This window comes from Maylandia zebra, linkage group LG16, assembly GCF_041146795.1.
Source record: "Maylandia zebra isolate NMK-2024a linkage group LG16, Mzebra_GT3a, whole genome shotgun sequence".
NCBI lineage: Eukaryota > Metazoa > Chordata > Actinopteri > Cichliformes > Cichlidae > Maylandia > Maylandia zebra.
This window is the reverse complement of record NC_135182.1, coordinates 20,378,164-20,400,064: the sequence shown is the minus strand read 5'-3', so window position 1 is coordinate 20,400,064 and position 21,901 is coordinate 20,378,164. Positions and strand designations below refer to the sequence as shown.

General features: G+C 40.7%; 1 protein-coding gene and 1 non-coding gene across 2 annotated transcripts; one reads left to right on the top strand and one right to left on the bottom strand.

Annotated features, from left to right (window-relative positions):
* Window positions 1–4,748: 4,748 nt before the first annotated feature.
* On the bottom strand, window positions 4,749–15,214 carry chn1 (chimerin 1). The gene is made up of 7 exons (XM_004557753.2): window positions 12,898–15,214; window positions 11,576–11,660; window positions 8,696–8,869; window positions 7,896–7,973; window positions 7,067–7,204; window positions 6,015–6,120; window positions 4,749–5,679 (listed from the first exon to the last, which is right to left on the bottom strand). Exons 1-7 carry the CDS (start codon window positions 13,147–13,149, stop codon window positions 5,508–5,510), a joined length of 1,005 nt encoding a protein of 334 aa, XP_004557810.2. The 5' UTR covers window positions 13,150–15,214; the 3' UTR covers window positions 4,749–5,507.
* A 5,907-nt stretch (window positions 15,215–21,121) lies between these two features.
* trnas-cga (transfer RNA serine (anticodon CGA)) lies at window positions 21,122–21,203 on the top strand. Its single transcript has one exon. It is a non-coding gene; the product is annotated as a tRNA-Ser (tRNA).
* Window positions 21,204–21,901: the final 698 nt, after the last annotated feature.

The following is a 21,901-nucleotide window of genomic DNA, read 5'->3' as shown; positions in this document are numbered from 1 at the left end:
GATCAACATTCCACAGTAATCCACCCCTGAAATATCGCATCATGAACTTGGCCACACACAACCTCTAGGTGCAAAGACACGGAGCATGCTTGCTCTGTGCGTTTTCTCTTTCTAATAATCTGTTATTGAAGCTTTGAAATCCTTATCTACAGACCTGTGTAAATCAAAATGATGTCTCCACACTGATAAATCTGTCTTTATGAGTTTGTGCCACAGGACAAAAAAAAACAAAAACAAAAATTCAAGTGTGACAGATGATTTTAATTGGTTCAACATTACAAGATGTTTCTTTTAATTTTTTTTAAGTGATCTTTAGCAATCGTTCTCCAGTTTTTCTTTTGGACATTGTTTGGTTTTTCGCTCATTTTTAATCCATTCCTTGCACGTGACCATTCTTAGAAAAATGCTTTTGTTTGGTTGTTAAGCCATTTAACACTGACCTGTGTATTAATCCAGCATATAAAAAGCACCTAACAAAACGGATGTTTTTGTGTCTACTCATCACAGAACCCATTTTAAATAGTATCTTTAGCTACGTTATTTCAAGCAGCCTGTCACAAAACACATAATATGTTCCCATTTCTTTAACTGAATCTCCAAAAGGTAACGTCCGAAGAGCTGACAACTTGGCATATCTATTGTGAGCAGAATCAACTTTCTGGGATTTCCTTACCTGGATGATTGAACATGCATCAAGATACAATGGAACACCATTCATCATAGACTGGCCTCCCCAGAGCCCAAATGTCAACACTATTGAAGCAGTGTGGGATCATGTTGATAGTGAATGGAACAAAAGGCAGACAGCATCCAAAGAGGAGCTTTAAATGTCTTACAAGGAGAAATGTCTTACAACTATTCCTGAAGGCTACTTAAGGAAATTACAAGATGGCTTGCCTCAGAGAGTCCAGGCTATGTTGTGGTCATGCTATATGGTATGTTTCCATTTATGTTTGCATATTTTTCATACAACACCACTGTACATATTTTCTATTTTGATAGAAAAATATGAAGAAATTAGGGGTAACTAATTATTATGCGTACATTTTCAATGTTGCTTTTTTCTGAAGACTTGAGCAAAATGGTCATTGCAAGAAACCATTTAGTATGAGTAAAAGTTTCAGGACACATGAGGCAATGCTAAGTGGTGGCCAGGGGTGGCTAGTGCCACAAAAGACTAAATATGGCCACCACTCAGAATAAAGTGCTGCTGGAGGGGTTAAAGTCATCAAACTTACAAAAGTTACATCCAGTTACTTGCATTTTTCCCACAGAGCTTTTTTGCAGAGCCAGAGCTCTATTACTGTTGTTGCCATGCAGACACATTGTCATTGTCTTTATACTCCTTTGAGTAAAATGATTAGCCTTCGGTACCACCACAAAATATGTGGTGATCTCAGCTTGTCACCCCTATAGAAAAGCATTTTTGGACCTGCCCCTGCCAGAAACACCTTCAGAATGGATCACGTTGTGAGACTGCTTTGTTTAAAGCTTTGTCAATCCACACCGTGTCCTTTCTAGAGGGCAGGTGTTACACCCACGCATTTCTTTCTTGCTGTGCACTGCCCCATCCTGTCGGGCCAGTGGTGGGTCAAGCAACTCAATTTCCTCACATATCTACTCCGTTCAATCAGCCAACCACTGAACCACGAGCCTCATTCATCTCACTTAGGAACAAATGAGCATTTTGGCAATATCTGAATTAACAGAGATTCTTCTCAACCCTCCCCCTTTGCTCTCCCACTAGCCACTCAGGTCATTTGAATTTGCACCGTGTTAGCACCGCTTTGCCTTTCTCCAAGTCTGTCATGTAATGCAGGACAAGCCTTCATTGTATCTGCTCAGTCAGCCTTGTCTCAGTCGGACACTTCTGGTGCACTGTCCAGCTTTGAAGCCTCACAGTGCGAGTTGCGTGTTTACATCTGCTCTGTGAGTGATTAAATATTCAGCGAATACAAATAAAAGCACCTATGTAATACCTGCAGGTGGTGGATGAACAGTGGACACCATATTGAATGGTTATGGTTTGATGAACATTAAGAGGATTAGAAATTACAAAGAAAACATTGTGCTTTGTTACAAATTGTGGCAACGTAAATGTAGAAACACTGACTCATATTTTGCATACACATGATTTTTAATTCAATATGTACTACTCCTGTTTCCATATATTATTGTTATGTGTTAATATTTAAGCTTTTACGAGTGAAAATTTGTGTGCATTTGGAAAGCGTATAAATTAAACCACAGAAACAGTCACAGTGCTATAATGTCAAGCATTAGCCTCTAATTAAAAGGATAAGCATTGCCATTTAAAATTCTGCACTTATATTTCAGCACTTGTAAATGTATTCAGGTCAGCGTTCAGCAGGGAAGGAAGCATTGCCATTCAGCAGTTAAGAGAGAAAGGTCAGTTATCTCATGGATCACAGCCTTTCAGATTTCTCATGCTGTGAATAATGCACATCCAGTGCACAATACATTTGGCAGACGCTGATCTAGCATGGTGTTATCACCACATCTGACTGAGTGATAGAAAGCTTGATAGCTTTATTTGTGCGGCTTACCCTCATTCACAGTACTATGATATATTTAAAATGGCTGATAATGGTGGGGGGGCACTAAACGGTTGGATGAAAATCCAATTTTGCCACACTATCACCGGAGACAAGTCTGAATTTAGCTTACATTAACTCAATGTGATGTGGCCACAACACCGGAGTGATTAAATGTCAAGCAGTGATTGCTTCTCAAATGCTTAGTGGTGAAATTTGAGGCACAAAGACCTAAATGGAGGGAAAGGCTGGAAATGAAGCTGCAGACAACATAGAAAACAATACTACAGTCTGAACGTTCACGTGTCCAAGGCTAGAGGGAAAACACTATTTAAAATCACGTGGAATAAACACGCTATCCAAACAACTTAAATTTATTCTCTGGGCCTCAGTAGTATGAAATCCTGGTCATGTAATGAGCCACTGGTGACGTGCATGACTGGTTCTTGGAAATTGCATGGAAGGACATAACCTGTGGGTAATTAAACTCAAAATCCACAAATTTCATGTGACATTGTTTGCACATATATCCAGTAATTAACAACCTCCCCAGAGTGCAGTGGTGCTGCCGCAGGTAATGTGGGTTTGGTTTTAATTCCTCAGTGAATCTGTGTGACTGATGGGATGTTACAGGGATTTCTGTAAAGTCATGTGACACGTGACATGTGCGCTTTTAGGCACAACCCGTCATCATGAATATGCAGAATGAAAGAGTGTCAGGGTCATCACTGCAGCCCCTCCATGTCTAGTATATATTTCCTCTTCTTTATTTAATGCACAAGACTAGCTATTGTATGTTTTCTTACTATGAACAACAAATCTCTTAATAAAAAACAGCAACGTGTCTGTACTTAATAGTTTTCTTTCCATATCTATAGCACAGCCCCAGTGCAGCAACTATAGAAGTATAACGTTCCCAGATTGAGGTAGATATTCGGGCCAAATATAACCCACATCTGCAGTTGTTCTAAAGGCCATATTAAGCCTTGGCTTACAGTGTTGACTAAGGATGAATGTTGCTGCCCCAACCTGAGCAACAAGTTCACTTTATATGAGCCAGATGTCAGGTGTGCTGTCACATATGTTCCCCATCTGGTCTTCATAGCACTTCCTGTATCCCATATCAAAGCTGAGCCACTTCAAGGCACTTCATTTGCTGATGTTGTGCCACAACTACACAAAAATAGATCAAAATATGTAAGCTATGGAGACTGTACAAAAATTTAATTGTTCAGCGATGGACTATGGGGAGAGTCATAAGGAAGTATGGCTGAACAAAGTGATTTCACAGGCAGTACAGGCATTACACCAACATTACTTAAGAAATCAATAGTGTAAGTCACGGTGAAAAATGAAAGTAAATTCATGCTTTTTTAAAAAATTGTCAGTGAAATAAAGGAACTTCTAATGCGAAAAAGTGACAAATGGCTAAAATAATGCCCAACCCCTGCTGCGGATCTCCTTTGTTCTGCAGGGTGAGAACTCAGACTTCTAGCCCTTTTTCACTAGTACCCACTCGGCTCGGCTTGACTCAGTTTTTAGGCTTTTAACTGCTCAGTTAGGGTTCCAAGAGGCTTTAATGACTAGTTGGGACATTTCCCCTGAAAGACAGTATAAAGGCAAAGGTGAGCAGATATGTATGTATGTGGTTTGTAAAATGTTACCCATACATTTGCCCAGACAGTGGCGGTCCTAGCCTGTTTGGCGCCCTGTGCGAACACTCCCTCTGTCCCCCCCCCCCCCCCCCCCCCCCCCCCCCCCAGCACACACACACACACACATATATGTAGAGAGAGAGAGTATGCATAGTATGCAAATGGCTACCGGACAGCCATCATAATGCATCATACAATGAGAAGAGGACAAATCAACAATTGACAATGACTAATTAATATTAAAATCTGCCACAAGCAGCAGGCGCACCTCGCAAACGGAGGGCGCCCTTACTACCAGCAAATGGGCGACAGAAAGCCAATCGGTGCCTATGCGATTCCCAATATGTGCTGGCATGATGTCGGGGCAGCATGAGTACAAGTAATTTGTTGGTTTTTTTTGCCAATGCCCGTGATGCCGCCCCCCACCACGATGCCGCCCCGGGCAACCGCCCGTGTCGCCCGTATCAAAAACCGCTACTGTGCCCAGATTCTTGTTTTTACAGAGTTTTTGTAAGTTAAAAGAATGAAAATCACTTAATTGCATTTTTAACCAGATATTTATTGATTTTGATTTTTTATTATCTCAATTCAGATGACTTATTAAGCACTTAATTTATCAGAGTAAGGTTTAATAAATTAAAGTGACCATGCACAAGTTTTGTACAAAAAACATTACAGTAAAAAAAAGAAGAAAAAAAAAGAATCAAATTCACAAATAATGCTGCTTCTAACACAACAAAAATGTTAAGGTCAGGAAAATCCAGCAGTGTGTACACATTAAGAAAAAAGACTTATTCAAAGAACTGCAGGTGACGTAGAAACATTCGAGGAGATAAAAAAATACAGCATCATAAAAATTACCCCAGTAAAATTAGTAGCTTATTATTTTTTTTTTTTTTACATCCAACTATATAAAGTTTCACAGAAATAGCTGCACAGCAAGCAGCTGGGAATGTGGACAAAATCTACTGTGTTACAGACAAAAGCAGAAATCACAGCGCTACACATCTTAACACATGCTGGGTTACGACTACAAAGCAAACAAAGACCTTGCACCATGCATGCTGGTCTGTCAGCTTTTCAAAAAAACCCCGACAAAAATGGGGAGACAAAAGGTACGTACAAGTGTAAGGTTCATCATCCACACCCAGTACAGGGGAGGACAGATGTTAGGTTAGCACTAGTCCATACACAAGGCATTAAAAAAAAAAGCATCAATCAGTGTAATAAAAAAGTCATTCAAGTCTTTACACAAAAAATGATTAGAGGGCTGTTCTATAAAAGTCCTACTTTTTGTTTAGAAGAGTACATCCTCTTTTTTAATGAGCACCTCCACCACCTGTCTCTGATAGCGGATGTCATTCAGCGCTGTTATGGCGTCCGTGTTGGGTGCACGCATGAGGGTGGGCCCGAAAATGATGGCAAGGTTTTCTGCGTTCATCAAGTTGAATTTCTCATTTTGTGTCACCCTGCAACATTTATCAAAGTTAGAAGAATACTACATACACCCTCGCAAAGGAACAGTTTCAGCAACCGCATGCAAAGGTAACATGTAAGATACACACAGTCTAATATAAAATCATATTTATACATAACACATTTAACTCTTTACATGTTTAATTTTTTTTCTACTTTCTGATAAGAAATAAAGGCAAAGGAGAGGCTGATGTTTGAAAAATGCCAATAACGTTTTAGACATTTAGTCTACCCCTCCCGCAGCAGAAGCATTACACCCTTCACTAACCCCTCTTAATTATTTTTTTACGGTTCTTTGGCTCTTGCAGAATTACCTTGGATTACTCACCTTTTTAAGTGAGCCATGAGGTACTTTAGAGTTTCAGCGTGTGGTGGTGGTAGGAGAGCAAGAGCCTCGCGGAAAGCTTCCAGCTTCTTCTCTGCGTCTGTGAGCTCTGCAAAAGACAAAGGAGCACGCCATTAGTGTAGCTAGAGCAGGCAGTCACAAATTACCGGAGGTACTTCCGGTGAAGTAAAAGTAAAACCCATTAGTTTCCATTAGGAAATCTGGTGGGGGGGGCACTGAGTGTCCAAATGAACACTTAGTGCTCTTGACTGTATGCTTGTTGAAAGCAGCTGTACATTTTCATAGTGCTCATCGCTGTGCTGCAATGAAATAACATTGCAGCTCATACTACATTTGAATATATATTAAAAAATAGGGGGAAAAAAACATCAGCTGCAGCTACAGAACTCATATTGTACAATTATTCCAGATCAGGGATGTCAAGCTCATTTTACACTATGGGCGACATACATAAAACTCGGTCTTCTTGGAGTCGGGTTGTTTGGGAATGCAGCCCAAAGTGGGTGGTAAACTCCATCTAAGGCTAAATACCGGCACGAGACCGATAGACGACAAGTACCGTAAGGGAAAGTTGAAAAGAACTTTGAAGCTAAACTAATACTAAATTTATTCGCTTTGGTGCAGTATCCATGGCCATGGGAGAGGTCTTTATTGGTAGGAGAAGCTGCAAAATTTGCATAAATACAGTTAAAATGTCCAAAATTTATACACTCCTTTGCATTTTCCAAAGCCAACCCAAATTGGAGTCTCCAGCAGGTTGATTCTGGGCCCCTGAGCCTTATGTTTGACACCCCTGTTGTACTTTTCACTACATTGAGTCCAGTACTCTTCAGCTCACATCTGGTACATTATATCCAGTAAAACATTTTCTGCAAAGTAAAAGATGAATAAATGCAGGTAATGTCTTCTGATGTGACTCATTTCGTGATCAAATGAAGGAAACAGCATAGAGCTTAACGACAACTGTTTGCCAGCAAAAATCAAACTGAGTGAAACAGGTGTGTTTCTGACTAATTTGTCTGGTTGTGACGTACTTGCAGCCTCGATGAACCTGGGGTAAGCGTCGAATGAGATGACAGGAACAGGCAAATCCCTGAGGTACAGTTTCAATGCACCCGTGATGATATTGATGTCTTCATAGGCATTCACTGAGATGTCTGTCTTCTCGCCATCTGTGAAGACGAGTGATGGAAAGGGGGAGACAAGGAGAAGAAAGTGAGAGTTTTCTCACTAAATATGGCTCACATCAACAATCTCACATCACAGAGTAAATTCGGGAATAAAGACAGCCATGGAGAAAAAGAAAAAAAAAGCAGTCTTGCTCAGTATTTTTGCAAAGTAGCTGCTATCATCCGCCTGGCTTGTTTTATTCTGACTTTCTCTGGGTTGCGCATGCTTTTCAGAGCAGGCCATGGCCTACTTGTGCTGGCAGACTGAACATCACAGTGCTGTGAGCTGGAATGACACTCTGTCATGGATGATCTCCCACATGCGGATCTGGCTAAGAGTTTAGCCCACTGCTGCAGGGTTTTTCTTGCAGTTAAAATTCACACTGCACCGGGCCAAGACATTTTTATTCTTACTAAGTCCACTACTGAATCCCAACACAGCAAGGATCTTTTTTTTTTTCATGGCTGTCTTTAAGGCAGGGAGAGTGCCTGGTCTGTAGCCTCCTGAGGCTGTCCTTCTCTGTCCACACACAGTGAAATATCAGGATTGGATCTTAACTACCAAAGCAGCACTAACCTTTCACAAATATGTCATTTTATAATAAAAAAGTGTTGTGCATGAGTCTCATAAACATAGGCAGGCACAAAGTGTAATTTGTGAGTTGAAAGTTGTACAAAAACATGTAAAACACACCTTTGTCAAACCTGGACTTGACCTCTTCCACTGATTCGCTGAATCCAGATATTCTGTAGAGGCCTTCTGACTTCAGTCCTTGAGGAGCAAACAGAAAATAAACAACCTTTCAGTCACTGTAAGGGCTGTCACGAGTAATGGAGAAAAATTCAGCCACATAGAATTCCATGGCTAATTTAGGAAATGCCATTAAACGGTCTTAAATATGCATAAGAAATTGAGGATAAAATGTCCACAGTGTCACACAGTGGAACAACATGGGCAGATGCAAATACTTTTCTGCATCACTGAGCAAAATAATAAAGACATAAATCAAACTTAGCTACAGACATATATTAGTGGGCAGACAATGAGGGAACCAACGAGTTTCCTACATAGTTGAATGATTTAACTGAAATGCAATCAACTAAGGCAGCAGGAAACAGAGTAATGTATTCCTCATTAAACATCTGCAATTACCAGCAGTCCCATCACTCCTCTCAAGCCCCTTCCCATTATCCACCCCGACAAAAAACAAAACAAAAACCATTAACTCAGTCAGTAATTGAATCAGATTTTTAACACTTCAACCTAAGTACTATATATTGCAGATTGCTTACTGTAAATTTAAAGGGAAGCTGTTTTACAGCGAGAAACAGAATCCTTGAACCTGAGAGCTGTCAGTTAATCAGTGTGTAGGATTACAGCTGTGGACTAACAAAAACAGCATTTATTGTGCCTGTCTTGTTATTTTCAGCTCTACTGCGTATATTTGAATCAGACAGAACACACTGAAGTTCACGAGCTCACGTTAGACTAACCTCTGGACTCGATCTCTCTTATGCACATGTCCACCACCATGGGTCGGGCTGTATTGCAAGCTTTAACTAGCGTGCTGAGGTCACAGCTGTAAACTTTCCGGATGTGTCTCAGGTCGGGTTTGCAGTTGTTTGGTACCAGAGATGAGCACTGCTTGTGGGTGTTCAAACCACAATCTACAGACACAGAAAGAGGCACACAAATGGTTAAGTTCAGGCATATCTGTAGCATTAAAGTCACCATGAAAAAGGCAATATAGCGTAATGAATGACTGCTTCTAGTTTGTTTTTATACCCAAAGCCTTTACACAGCGCTCAGCCCTGAGTTCATTTTGATTTGGCTCGCTGGTTTCATGTGTTTTTTGGCTTGCAAAGCAGTGTTAATCCCCTTGGTCAATATCTGCCCCTGAAATGTCACAGGACCACTGGAGAGCTTTGGAGAGCTCTTTCTCTGCTACGCATGGCATTGGGCTCACCTTCGCTAAAGTCACCGCTAGAGGGGAGCTTGTTTAGTAGAAATGTATTAGCAATAAAAAAGGACAAACAGGACATTGACCATCCACAGAAATTTCATGTCAAAATACTCCTTTTAAAAATAGTTAGAAGAAATTGATACACCAATTTGAGGAAATATCTTTTTTTAGCCAAATTTTTCCTACTTCAGACATCGACTGGCCCTCAGTGGGTGTTTAAATAGCCAGCCCAGCAGCACATTAGTCAAGATGATAGCATACTCAACACGATGTTTTGCCATCAGTCACAAGACCCGAGGCACAGCTGTTTCAGGGCAGGATTCACCTTGTAGGGAACAGAGGTGCCCATGGAGAGCAGATGCAGACACTGCAGCGCTGCTTTGTAACAGAGACGCATGTTGGGAATTAGACGAACACTGAAAAAGCTGTGGCCCGGAGGAGGGACAGTCAGCACTGCTGTGTGCTCTATTCTTTTCCAAATCCAAGCTCACACACAATGGCTGTGGAAGCAGCAATTGAGGCGCTGCGGGCTATAGAAGACCTAGTTTCCCAGACTAAAATGGGGCAGCTCTTCGAGCTCTTAGATCTTCAGAGCCGTCTTCAAGTTCTATTAAAGGTTTTTTGACAATTGCCATGTGTTTTTTTTTTCTTTATTTCACAAATGTGACATCTTTTGAATCTCTCAAAAGAACTGCTATGTTTTAATTTTAAATTTAAAAAAAAGCTTCTTCTGAAAGCTACATGTCTGGAAGACCTCAGATGATATTTTGATTAATATGGGCCCCTTGAGAAATTCACACTGCCTGAATTTATATGCATTGATGCTGAAATGTAATTACCTTAAGAGATGATTCTCTTAAGGACATGAGACAGGCACTATAATCGCAGAGGGGGCCTGTCATCAGACACAAGGCTGCTGAGTTCCTATTGTCCATGCGAGCTCAACGGTAGCCCTGGGTCCCAGGTGGGGTGGGTGACAAGGAGCCCAGGGGACACTGGGAAACAGGGGATGATGCTTTGGTGCACCGTCACCTCTGTCTCTGTTGCTAAGGCAATGAAGCTGCTGCTCAGTGTTTTAGAAGAGTTTCATTGGTGGCTGGGAGCTCATTTCTAATCAGCACATTATCAACATGTCTAATCAGCACAGTTACCAGTCGAAACTGGTCTCTTTCTGACTGGAAGTGAAAACAAGAAGCATTACAAGTGTTTGTTAAAGGGACTGTTTTTTCTCCCCCTACCAAGTATTTAAGTTAAATAGGGGTTGAGCTGTGTGACCTAGCTCTTAGGTTGAAGCCGGCTGAATATTAATGTGTGTGGAAACAGTGCTCCTTCCCCACACTCCCATCTCTACTCCTCATTAAAGAGACATGCCAGCTTTGTTTTCCTTCACGGGCATGATGGGATGAGGCTGGGGGGTGTACTCTGATGAGGAAATGTGGCACAACAAACACAAGCAGAGGCTGGCTTTCTGGCACCCGGCCAAAAGCAGTTCACAAAAAGAAAAGGGGGTGGGAGAACATTTTTTTTTTTTTGGTATGCAAATTCGAGCATCGTGTGAGACTTTGCTGCCCTAGATTCTGGGATCTGAGGTTGAGTCTGAAGGAATGGCAATGTATTAAAGTCGATAAAGGTTGGCTCCAAACACATGTGCCTTTATTTGGATTGTTGTTCAAAACCACCGCATTAATAATTAATATCAGAGCTCTCGCAGATTTATGTGACACACTTTGTTTCATCAATAAAACATCAAAGACAGGCATCAGACCATATTATAGTACTATTTCGGGATGGGAGAACGAATGCTTACAATGAAATGGGAATCTCGTGTTTGAGTATGTGATAGACAACAAAGTAAATACACTGCAACTATTTCCCTCACAGTAGCAGAGCTGAATGTGTGAATGTTATTTGTCACATAAAGACTGAAAATGCTTGTAGACTATTGGTGAATATTCTTAAAATGAGCCCATAATTCATAGAAAATAAACACAGAAATCTTCCACGAAAGCAACGAGAACTGTACTGTGCGCTTTCAGGCCTACGAGACTGCAAATGTTCTTTAAAATCTTTTGGTTTTGGTCACGCTGATGAGAGAATGTGAAGACGCACTGAGGATTGTGGAGTTATGTGGAGTTATTATATTATTTAAGACTTTAGAGCAAAAAATAAGGAAGTAGATCAGAAAAAAGAAGCTTTTTACTTCATGTAACATATCTGTTACATCACAGTCATAAAGACCCCATTTCATTCTATTACACAATTAATAATCCTTAAACTACTCAATAATCCAGCTCCAGATGCACTGAAAGCCAAGTAACCCATTTACAGCGACGCCCCACCACCAACGCAACGAAAGAAAGCTGTAAAGTAATCAAGGGGTTTATGTAATGCGACTGAGAACAAGTCATACCTGTACATTTGACCCCCTGAGCCATCAGTCCCCACATGAAGCTGGCACAGTGCTCGCACCAGTGAGGTCCCCGAAAGGTATGGACCTACAACAGAGAGGAGGACAGTGACAGATATTAGCGATGAAGTGCAATGACGAGATAGAAGGAAACAGTGGGTAGTTGCAGTGATTTCTCCAGGAGACCAGTGGGTGCTGCCACCTAAAATGACACAGTGGAGGAGGATTGTTGTTTAAACAGGCCCTCAAAATGACAATGCTTTGGCGGGTGCAGCCGTGACACTGAGTGGCAGAGGCTTTGCCATCATGGCGCAGCATGTTGTGACACCTCACGAGAGAAAAGGTGCGAGCTGTCAGGAAATAGTCTATGGAAAGACAACTTCTTGTGTAGCAGAGGAAGCCCCACGCTCCAGGAGCTAACGACAGCCTCGCCAATCAGGGAGGCCTCTGGGAAAAAGAGCAAACCACAGCTCTCCTGGCATTTTTGCATTTAGCCATTAGCAATCTTAGATAAAAAGGCTTTTGTGTAGTATTGTTAGACTGTTAGATGTGTAGAAGTGTGGAGGCAATCGTGCTATAAAATATCCAAAAACTGTAAACACAAAACACTGACATCAATCGACTGGAGTGATGTCATCCTTAGCCATGATTGCATGTTACCATACCACATCGTACTCTCAAAAGTACAATCTAATGTGGACCTTTTAATTAATTGAACACAGTAAATGTAAATGTCTGCCCAATTTAAACTGGAAAGTCTGACATTAGAAGACACAAAGTGCACGTTTCACTCATTATACTTCAAAATATTCTCTTGATTTTGATTTCGCGCGCATAGCTTTCTCCTTTATGGCTGCAGAGGCTTCAAATTCTCTAAAGGTCGAAATGTAACATTCAGCAAAACAAGAGAACAAAGCAGCAGAGAGAGATGAGTGAGCATCAGCAGTTTAAAAGCCTTGACAGTAATATATCGCTCACTGTTCTCCATCCCATTAACCAGCCAAACTAGGAGAGTGAGCCTGAGCCAAACGGGGATACTGTCCGCCACTTTTTCTGCTCTCTATTGGCCTAATCTCTCCATCTGGTGCTCAAACTAACAGCAGTGGTTCACAGACCACCCAACAGATTTTCTTTTGATTAGGGCTCACTGGACAGACCAAAACAGCTCTGTTTTTCATCCCCAGTCTCCCTGTCAGTAACCCACACCCCTCCCCTTCGATCTCCCACAAGGGAGGCTCGAGCAGCAGCCCTGTGGCCACACATGATGAAATTAAACCAAGAGATGCAACAGCTGACAAGCGTTCTTTAAGTTGACTCATGCTCACCTTAAAGTTGTGGGCTTTCTCAGATCTGGAGGGCCAGTCGCTCTCCTTCAGTGAAGCTCTGCGAACCAGTGAGGTGAGCTGCGAATAGGCGAACAGTTTAAGTGGCTGCCAAAAAGTGGCTGAAGGTTTTTGTGGCCCCATCCTCATCCCCAGGGCTGCGGCCAGAATATCCTCCTGATTGGCCTCACGCTTGGCCTTTTGCACCAGAGGCTTCTCTTCCTGGCAAACCTCATAGGACTCTCTAGATGGCATTCTGGAGCAAAAAAAGGATGAAAAAAAAAAAACACAACCCCAGGAAAAAAAAATGGGAATAAACTCCTTGATGTTCAAACAAGATATACGTCAAATAATACTACTTTCATTTTGCCAATTAAAAAGAGACATGGCCTTTTTAAATGATATAAACAAGTCTTTAGATCATTCAAAAGAGTCCAAAAGAAAAAAAACCAAAATAAACAACAACTGTGGTCCCTTTTGAATCTCCTCACAGCAGTGAGAGTAGATGAAGTGGAGACTCTGTGATAGGAGTGCCAGCTTTTATACAAAAGAGGTGCAGCCTTGGGTGCTCATGTGGTTCTCTGGGAACATGTATGCAGATGAGCTGAGTGGCTGTGGCTAATCCTCTCCTCCCTGTGCAGAGCTGATATTCTCCCTGGAACAGAGACAGCGCACTGTTGTGTATGGATGCTGTCAGTGAGGGCAAAGAGAGGGGGAGGAGTATGGGGGTGGACCCTATAGTAGTCAGAGCAGATTAAAGGAATCCCACCAGCCAATCGCAGCACGGATGCACCAGCTTTATAGTAGCCAGTACCCCGCCCCCACACCACCATCAGATATCCAAGCAGGGGAGACTGGGTAGGACGAAATGAGAGTGGGATGATAATGAGCAATGAATGAGTCATGCGCCAGGAGTGGGCTACAGCCTGGAGAACTTGCGACAGCAGTGGGCCGTTAGAGAGGGGAGCTATTTTCAAAATCGTGTTGCTACAGAAACCGATCACGACACAAAAGCTTCAACCGTTCAACCAAAATAGGGCATCACTGTTATCGATGCATGCTATGACAGGAAGTGATGCGCAAAAGTTTTAGACAAATTCATTTTCGGATGGAAAGCTTTTCAACGAAACTTTTTTTTAAAAGTTGTATAAATAAAGCACTTCTTGAAAAATATTCTGCCTCAGTGAACTCTGTTTATACCACACACCAACCATAATGAAAAGGGACTGAAATTTCAACCCTGGCATTAGTGTGCACCATAGCGGAAGATGTGCTTTGTGTACATTTTAATGCTGCATTTCCTACATTAGATGAATACCCTTGAATTACCATTAGCTAAGCTATATATACTCTAAAAATAAACAAAAACAATACAAACATGACCCAGAAGATATCACTGCAATTGAAATAGCATAGTAACAACAGTAGCAACACTATCATATTTTGTATCACACATCTATATTCACCGTTACCAGCTTATTCCACCCCCTTACATTATGATAAAATATACAATAAAGAATTAAACAACATGTGTCTGTGCCAGGCGTGGGGGATCCAGCTGGGAGGATTTTCTTTCTTTGCTGCCTTTGTCTGACTGTTCATTTCCTTGAGGTATACACTGATGTAAGCTTGTTGTCTGCATAGAAATGAAGTATTAAATATAGCATCGTGGTGGCAATGTGAGAGAAAGGATGTGCAACCTACCTCGGTAACTCACACTGCAAGTCAAGTGCGATTATGCTCCCACGTCTCAGAATCTAATTCAGACTCGGCTGTTAAAGGGTAACATTCGCACCTTTTCCAGCTGCAGAGGAAGTGACTATACAGACTGTAGACTTCAGGAATCAATGACTGTTAAAGGCTCTTGCTGCTCCCATCTCATTGCAGAGGTATCAAAATCAGAGCATGAGCAGCAGAGGGGAGCAGGAAAGAGGCTTTGAAGATCGGCGTACTTATGTAGAATGGCATCCCAAACAGTGGTGTCTGACAGGGACAGGCTCACAACATGAAACAGAGGGCTTCCAGTGTGGCTACCCTCTCTCATGCTCAGTGAAAGTCTCTGCTCAGGAGGGTACCTGAGAGAGGATAGATAAAAGACAGTAAGAGCCTTTTATATGCACCACTTCATCCTCTCAGACCCTTAGCCCTTCAGAGGTTTTGCAGCGTAATTGCATTGCCTGCTGTTGAGTGCAGAATGAACGTCTGACATCCAGGATGTGGTTTACTTTGAACAAAGCTCTAATTGACACTGATTGATTTGCTTGTTTCCCAGACATGCCCAGAAATGGGACCCCTGAGAATGGATGCATGGATATACTCAGTATCCTCCGTGCTGTCCATCTGTGGCCAGCCTAGGCCAGAGTGCTAGGCTTCTCCACATTCGAGGTCTAAAGTGTTACTCAATCTTTCTAGATTAACAGTTTTATTCTGATTTGCCCCAGAAACTAGCAAAATCTCAAAGCCTTCACATTCTTTTTTTAAACTTAATTTCCTCACTCACTCCCTCCCACTCCCATTTGATCCATTAAGCTGTTGGTGTCGCTAAGTACTTCTGTGAGGTAAGAAAGTCGTTACGTAAGGAAAGTTTCCTCTAATGCACTGCTGACCCAACAAAACACGACGACCCATTAAGTGGACAATGGCAAGATCTGAATGTGAACTCTCACGGCTATGATTTCTTTTCTAGTCATTTGGACACTTTCATATGTTTAAAATAAATAAGGTACAGCTGCAATAATCCATCATTCAAAATCAAAGCGAATGTCAAAACACACAAAAAAGCAGAACAACCATTTACTTATATAACACCAAAAGGCTTTGAATTAATGCTGATCTACAAACCTCAATCTCAAGGAAATGTGATGATGTTATGTAATTCGAAGGTTGAAGAAGCTGGGATGTTTTAATACAGTTAGATCCATAATTTGTTGAACAAAGGCACAGTTTTTGTAGTTTTGCCTCTGTTCAACACCACGGTGGGTTTTACATACGTTTTAAATTAACTGTTTAGGAATTGCAGTCATTTTGCAGTAAAATGGTTTATGTTTATGTCGTATCTATCTGAGAGATCCTTTACTGTCTGTATAAATCATGTGCTGTCGGAAACATCAGTTCTGTCTTCTGGGGTACCTCAAGGATCTGTTTTAGGTCCTATTCTCTTTTTGCTGTATATCCTCCCTCTAGGCCACATTATCAGACGTTACAGTAATATTTCTTATCATCTCTATGCTGATGACATTCAGTTGTACTGTTCTTTCAAAGCTTCTGAGTTGTATAAATTGTCTTGTTTAAATAATTGTCTGTCAGAAATCAAACAATGGTTAAATGACAATTTCCTTCAGTTAAATGCAGATAAAACAGAAACTTTGATTATTGCACCTGATCACATGCTCTCAGAAATTAGGCAGCATATCAGTTTTTTAGACCCTTCATTTCAGTCGAGTCTCAGAAACTTAGGTGTTATATTTGACAGTTCGATGTCTCTTGAGAAACACTCTAAACAACTTGTCCGGAACTGTTTTTATCATCTAAGAAACATTTCTAAACTCAGGCTACTGGTGTCAAAGGCAGAACTTGAGATGATTATTCATGCTTTTATCTCTTCTCGTTTGGATTATTGTAACGGTCTTTTTACGTGTCTTAACAAATCAGCTCTGGATCGCCTTCAGTCTGTTCAGAATGCAGCGGCAAGACTTTTAACTGGTACAAACAAGAGGTCACACATTACTCCAGTTTTGGCTTCTCTTCATTGGTTGCCTGTAAATTTTAGGGTGCATTTTAAAATTTTAGTTGTAACTTTTAGAGCTCTGCATGGTGAAGCTCCCCAGTATATCTCTGACCTGTTGAAACCTCATGCTTCATCCCGAGCACTTAGGTCTTCAGGTCAGAGGCTACTGGTGGTCCCACGTACTAGATTTAAAACACGTGGGGATCGGGCTTTTCAGGCACTGGCACCTAGGCTGTGGAACTCTCTGCCGTTGTCTTTACGCTGTCTAGACTCTACTGACTCCTTTAAAAAGCAGCTGAAGACATTTTTATACAAACGGGCTTTTAACTAATTTAATTAATTTTAACTTGTATGTCTGATCTTACTGTAAAGCACTTTGTGATTTTTATCTGTGAAATGTGCTATATAAATAAATTTTACTTACTTACTTACTTACTTACTTTCATGCATACAGCCTCATCTTCAGAAGCTCAAAATTAATTGGACAATTGACTGACAAGCTGTTTCATGACCTAGTCAGGCCTGTTCCTGTGATATTTCATGACAAATGAGGAAGGCATAATATCTGAAGTCGATTCAAAGTGTTGAATTTTCATTTTGATGTGTTTCAGCCCAAAGATATCACTGTCAAAGTCTATAAGCCAGACACACCTTTATGAATGGTTTTACAACAAGCTGTAAAACCACTGGTTACACTCAAGAACATAAAAATAAGATTAGATTTTACCAGAAAACATATAAAACAGCAACATGCTCCTGAAAAAAAAGACATATGAAACCAAGATTAACTTTCATACCAGAATGATGGAAAGAGAAAAATTATGGGGAAGGAAAGAAACAGCTTGTGATTTGAAGCATAACACATTATCTGCCAAAGAGGCAAAGTTATGGTATGGGCATGCCGGCACAATCGGGTCATTAGAGTTAACTGATAATGTGAGCGTTGATAGAAGTATCAGGACGAATTCTGAAGTTTGCAAGGCTGTGCAGATTCAGCCAAATGTTCCAAAACTGAATAAATGGCACCTCACAGTCCAATCAGTTACTGAAAACAACTCTGAATGCAGAGAGACCCACACTTAGCCACTGGAGGCTGCAGCAAAGCCCTGACAGAGCATCTCAAGGAGGAAAAATAACACTTGGTATGCCAATTTTAGACTTCATTCTATACCTCATGCGAGTTTAAAAACAACCCCTCTATTTGCAATTATGTTAGTTTGCAATTCCTAAACTGTAAATCCAACTTTTCTGTAGAGCCTCTTGAATTAAAGCTGAAAATCTCCAGTTCTATTACATCTTAACTGTTTGATATAAAATCCACTGCAGTTGTGTACAGAGGCAAAACTACAAAACTGTGCCTTTGCCCAACAAATTATGGATTTACCTGTAAAATCTTAGAGTACAGGCCACTAATATCAGAACTAGGAACAGAAAACTTTCTGCAGAATTAAATGTGTGGCACAACAAGAAAGAAATTCATTGTCAGTAGTCTTGTTACTTAAGCACTGTGTAGCTATCTACAGTAAATGCATAAAATAGCGTCATGGTGGAGAAAGATTTTCACAATGTGAATCAGAAGTACCGAAAGACTGTGCATGGCTAAAGCTTCACTGCCAGGAAATACCACATATGCATAAGATGCAGCACAAATGCATGCCTTTTTTTTTTTTTTGCTGGGCCTGCAAGAAACCCAGAACAAATTACACTGGCACAAATAGATTACCTGCATGTGGCTGGAACAGTCTGTGCTGTGACACTGATTTATGGTAGGCTGCTATCACATTTTGCTATTCACACTGCAAGGTCAAAACATACATGTGGCAAGCTTTAAGTGCACAGAAACAACAGTATAGAGTGGGTTACAGCATCTGTGCAATTGTCTACTTGGCTGTAATTTTACAATTTATTTATTTATTTATTTTTTAAATAGGAATCAATTTTTGCCGCGATTTAAAGGAAATTCTAGATTACAAAGGAAATCACTCCTGATGGATGCAGGAGCTCTGAGAGTAGAAGTGCAGGCTGAAAATGTCAGATATGGTGCTGAATGTCATGGTCACTCTGCTTCAGTGGCGTGGAAGAAAATCAGTGATCACACTTCTGCCGCACACAGGGACCTAACGCCAGAATAAAAACATCTTCTGTTCTGCTCTATGTTTACCTGAACTGAAAGTTATATTAAACTGTAATATCAATAGAACAAAATTAAACACATAGCACTTTATGTTAATTTATTATCAGTAGTGGGTGTCCCACAGCCAATCTAAACTCACAGCTACCGGCAGTCATCAGCAAATACTGTCATCAATCCTGTCTGGAGAAACAATTTGCTTACCTCAAACTCATCTACCCAGGAATCACCTTCTGTTACAGAGAGCGACTGGTTATTACATAGGAATGAGAAATGATTGCGAAGAATAATTAAAAGGCTTGAATCGTCCTTTATCTCTTTGTGAGGTTCTGCTGAGAGACGCCCCCACCGCCCCTGCAACATCAGTGTGAGTATGTGTTTAGAGCATGATGAATGAGTCATTGTGCTTCAGCTATTTTGGCAACAGAGTGATGATGATGGTACTAGATGAGTTAGTTAATGCCTCAAATATTCGGTGAGCTTTCAAGTGTCTTAAAAGAGAAATCCTGTGCCAGTGGAAAATCTTTAAAAAAAGAGTCATCTTCATCTACTTTTCCATCAACAAAGGATTTCATCAGTTAAAGCTTTTGGATAATTTTGTTTCTTCTTTTTAAAAAGAAAGAAGTTAGTTTCAAAATGTAAAGCTTGATAACACCCTTCGCTGTAAAATCAGAGTAGCAGGTTTGCTTACTGTTTCCTGCACAAACAATTTCCTACACCAAATTACAACACTGTGTTATACGTAAGATTCACGTTGCTAAATGCTTTTTTGCCATTTCACTGTTATTTTAGGCTTCTTGTTGTGCACAGTTAATTGCCACAAAATGTAATTGCCTGTTTTTATCCCTAAATGGATTTAAGTCGTGCTTAAATTCTGATATGAATCTGATGAACTGGTTGGATTTTCCCCACACAACCATCTCTTTTAAAGATGGTCTGAAAAAAAGAAAGGGCCTCAGTTGCGGTTCATATTATAAAGAGTTACCAAGAGAAAATATCCAGTGAGCAGCAGTCCAGGGAAAAATTCCCTTGTTGGAGTCATAGGTCAGAGGAGAATGGCCACACTGTTTCGGGATGATAGGAAGGCAATGGAAACTCAAATAATCACTCATTACAACAAAAATTTGCAGAAAAGCATCTCTGAAGATACAACACATCAAAACTTGGAGCAGGCGGCCTACAGCAGCAGAAGAGCACATCAGGTGCCTCTTCTGTCAGGTAAGAACAGGAAACTGAGGATACAAATGACACAGGCTCTCTTAAATCCTCTTGGCACACTTTGTCTCCCATAGTAACAAGATGACATTGTTTAAGTGGCAGAGCCCTCTTGAGTAATGTTGTTGACTAAGTCCATCACTTTGTGACCAGAGTGCAACCACCTTCTGTTGGCTGCTTCAGCAGAATAACACATCATGTCTCAAAGCTCACAAAGTTGAAGATATGCAATGAAGAATTTAGTTAAAGCAAAAGTGGGTCAACCTCAGTATTAGAAAGTGTAACCAATGATGTGCATGTTATTCTCTCCTTTATATTGTGTTCTTAAAACCCAAATACAATTGTTCAACAGTATTACACTAAAGGTACTAAATGCCTGCTGAACTGTATGGATGAATGCCTTTTAGTGAGAGTGCCCATTGTGTAACATCTGAAGTAGGACATGGCATGCTGGTCTCATAATCACAGACTATGGTGCAGCTATATATTTTTCACAGTTATATAACTGTACTTTACTCCTCCGCCTCACTGGACAGGGGAAGGATAGAACTCTGTGCAGTTCCCTGATTTCATGATTAGTTCGCTCAGGTTTGGTTATATCAGGAACAGAAAGCAAACCTGGAGATGTAAAATGAATCAGGGTTTATAATAACATCCAACATCATGGTATATCCTCCGGTTATGCCAGTTGCCGTGAAGGTATTTTGATATTGTTTGCATTTATGGCTGAATGAAGTGAAGAGTACTCAGAAAGGCCCCGACTACAGCATTAGAAAGCTTCAACATTCAGTCCAAATTTCTAGAAAAAGAAAATTATATTCAAATAGAAGAATCTGAGTATTGTTTTGATAATAGTAAAATAAAAAATCCAAGCATTTAGAGAAAATATTGTAATTCAGTATATACAAGTAAAAACACAAAAATACAAAGACACAAACTTCTAGTAATAAATCAGAGAAAACCAGTTACTTTAATTTAAATGTACAATTTTTCAGTTATCAGCTGATTTTAATCCAACACAACTCAGGTAAGTAAAAAGTCAAGGCTCCACAGAGGTGTCTGAAATCTTAATTCCTTCCCATTTCCACTGCTTGCGAAGATAATTCATATTGTATGAATATGATTTATGATAAATCATAAACATGTGTGCTGTAGTCGCGGTGGCCGAGAGGTTAAGGCGTTGGACTCGAAATCCAATGGGGTTTCCCCGCACAGGTTCGAACCCTGTTCGTGACGATAAAGCTTTACTGAATTTCCCGGAGGAACCTACCTGAAAGATTAATAAAGTCCTATCTATATACTTTAAGGTGTGGTTTGGTTGTGATTGGCAAGTCTTTTCCTTATGAATGTGCTACATTCTTGGTTTCTTACTCAGAGCCACCGCTCCTTCGGCCGCAGGCTCTAAAACAGCTGATTACAAAGAAATGGTTAATGTCCATTTAGATACAGTCCCTCTGTGCTGAACTTAAAGTGACGTGCGGAGGAGTTTGACTGGCCTGCATAGAGCCTTACCTCAACTCAATCCAGCACTTAAGTGGTAAATCAGTTGCAAACATTCATTTTCTTAGTAAGTGTTTAGAGGCATGGACACAAACCATGTCTGTCACACTAGATGAGTGAAGTGTATCTTTAAATAACAATAGAGCCAATAACAGTTTGAAGTTTTCCAAAGGTCAACAAGCAGGTGCTCTGTAACATACAAAAACGTGATTCCTTACCAGCTTCACACCCATGAAAACTATCAGTTCTGTTCACAGACAGTGTGCACTGGAAACCATGTGTGTGCTGCTCTTGTAGCTTGTTTTCCAGTGTTTGGGGACAGGTGGCCCAGAGTCACTTTTTGGCAGCAGGTCTTGACTTTCTGATCAGTAATCTGCTCACTGTCTGCTCTGGCTGGAGGACACAAACCTGTGGAGTGTTGACCATATTGCATC

Coding starts and splice junctions, on each gene's coding strand:
- chn1 (XM_004557753.2), bottom strand. CDS start 13,149: ATGCCATCTAGAGAGTCCTATGAGGTTTGCCAGGAAGAGAAGCCTCTG. Junction 7,205..7,895: donor CAAGTCCAGGTTTGACAAAG/GTGTGTTTTACA, acceptor TCGTCTTCACAG/ATGGCGAGAAGACAGACATC. Junction 5,680..6,014: donor CTCATGGCTCACTTAAAAAG/GTGAGTAATCCA, acceptor TAAATGTTGCAG/GGTGACACAAAATGAGAAAT.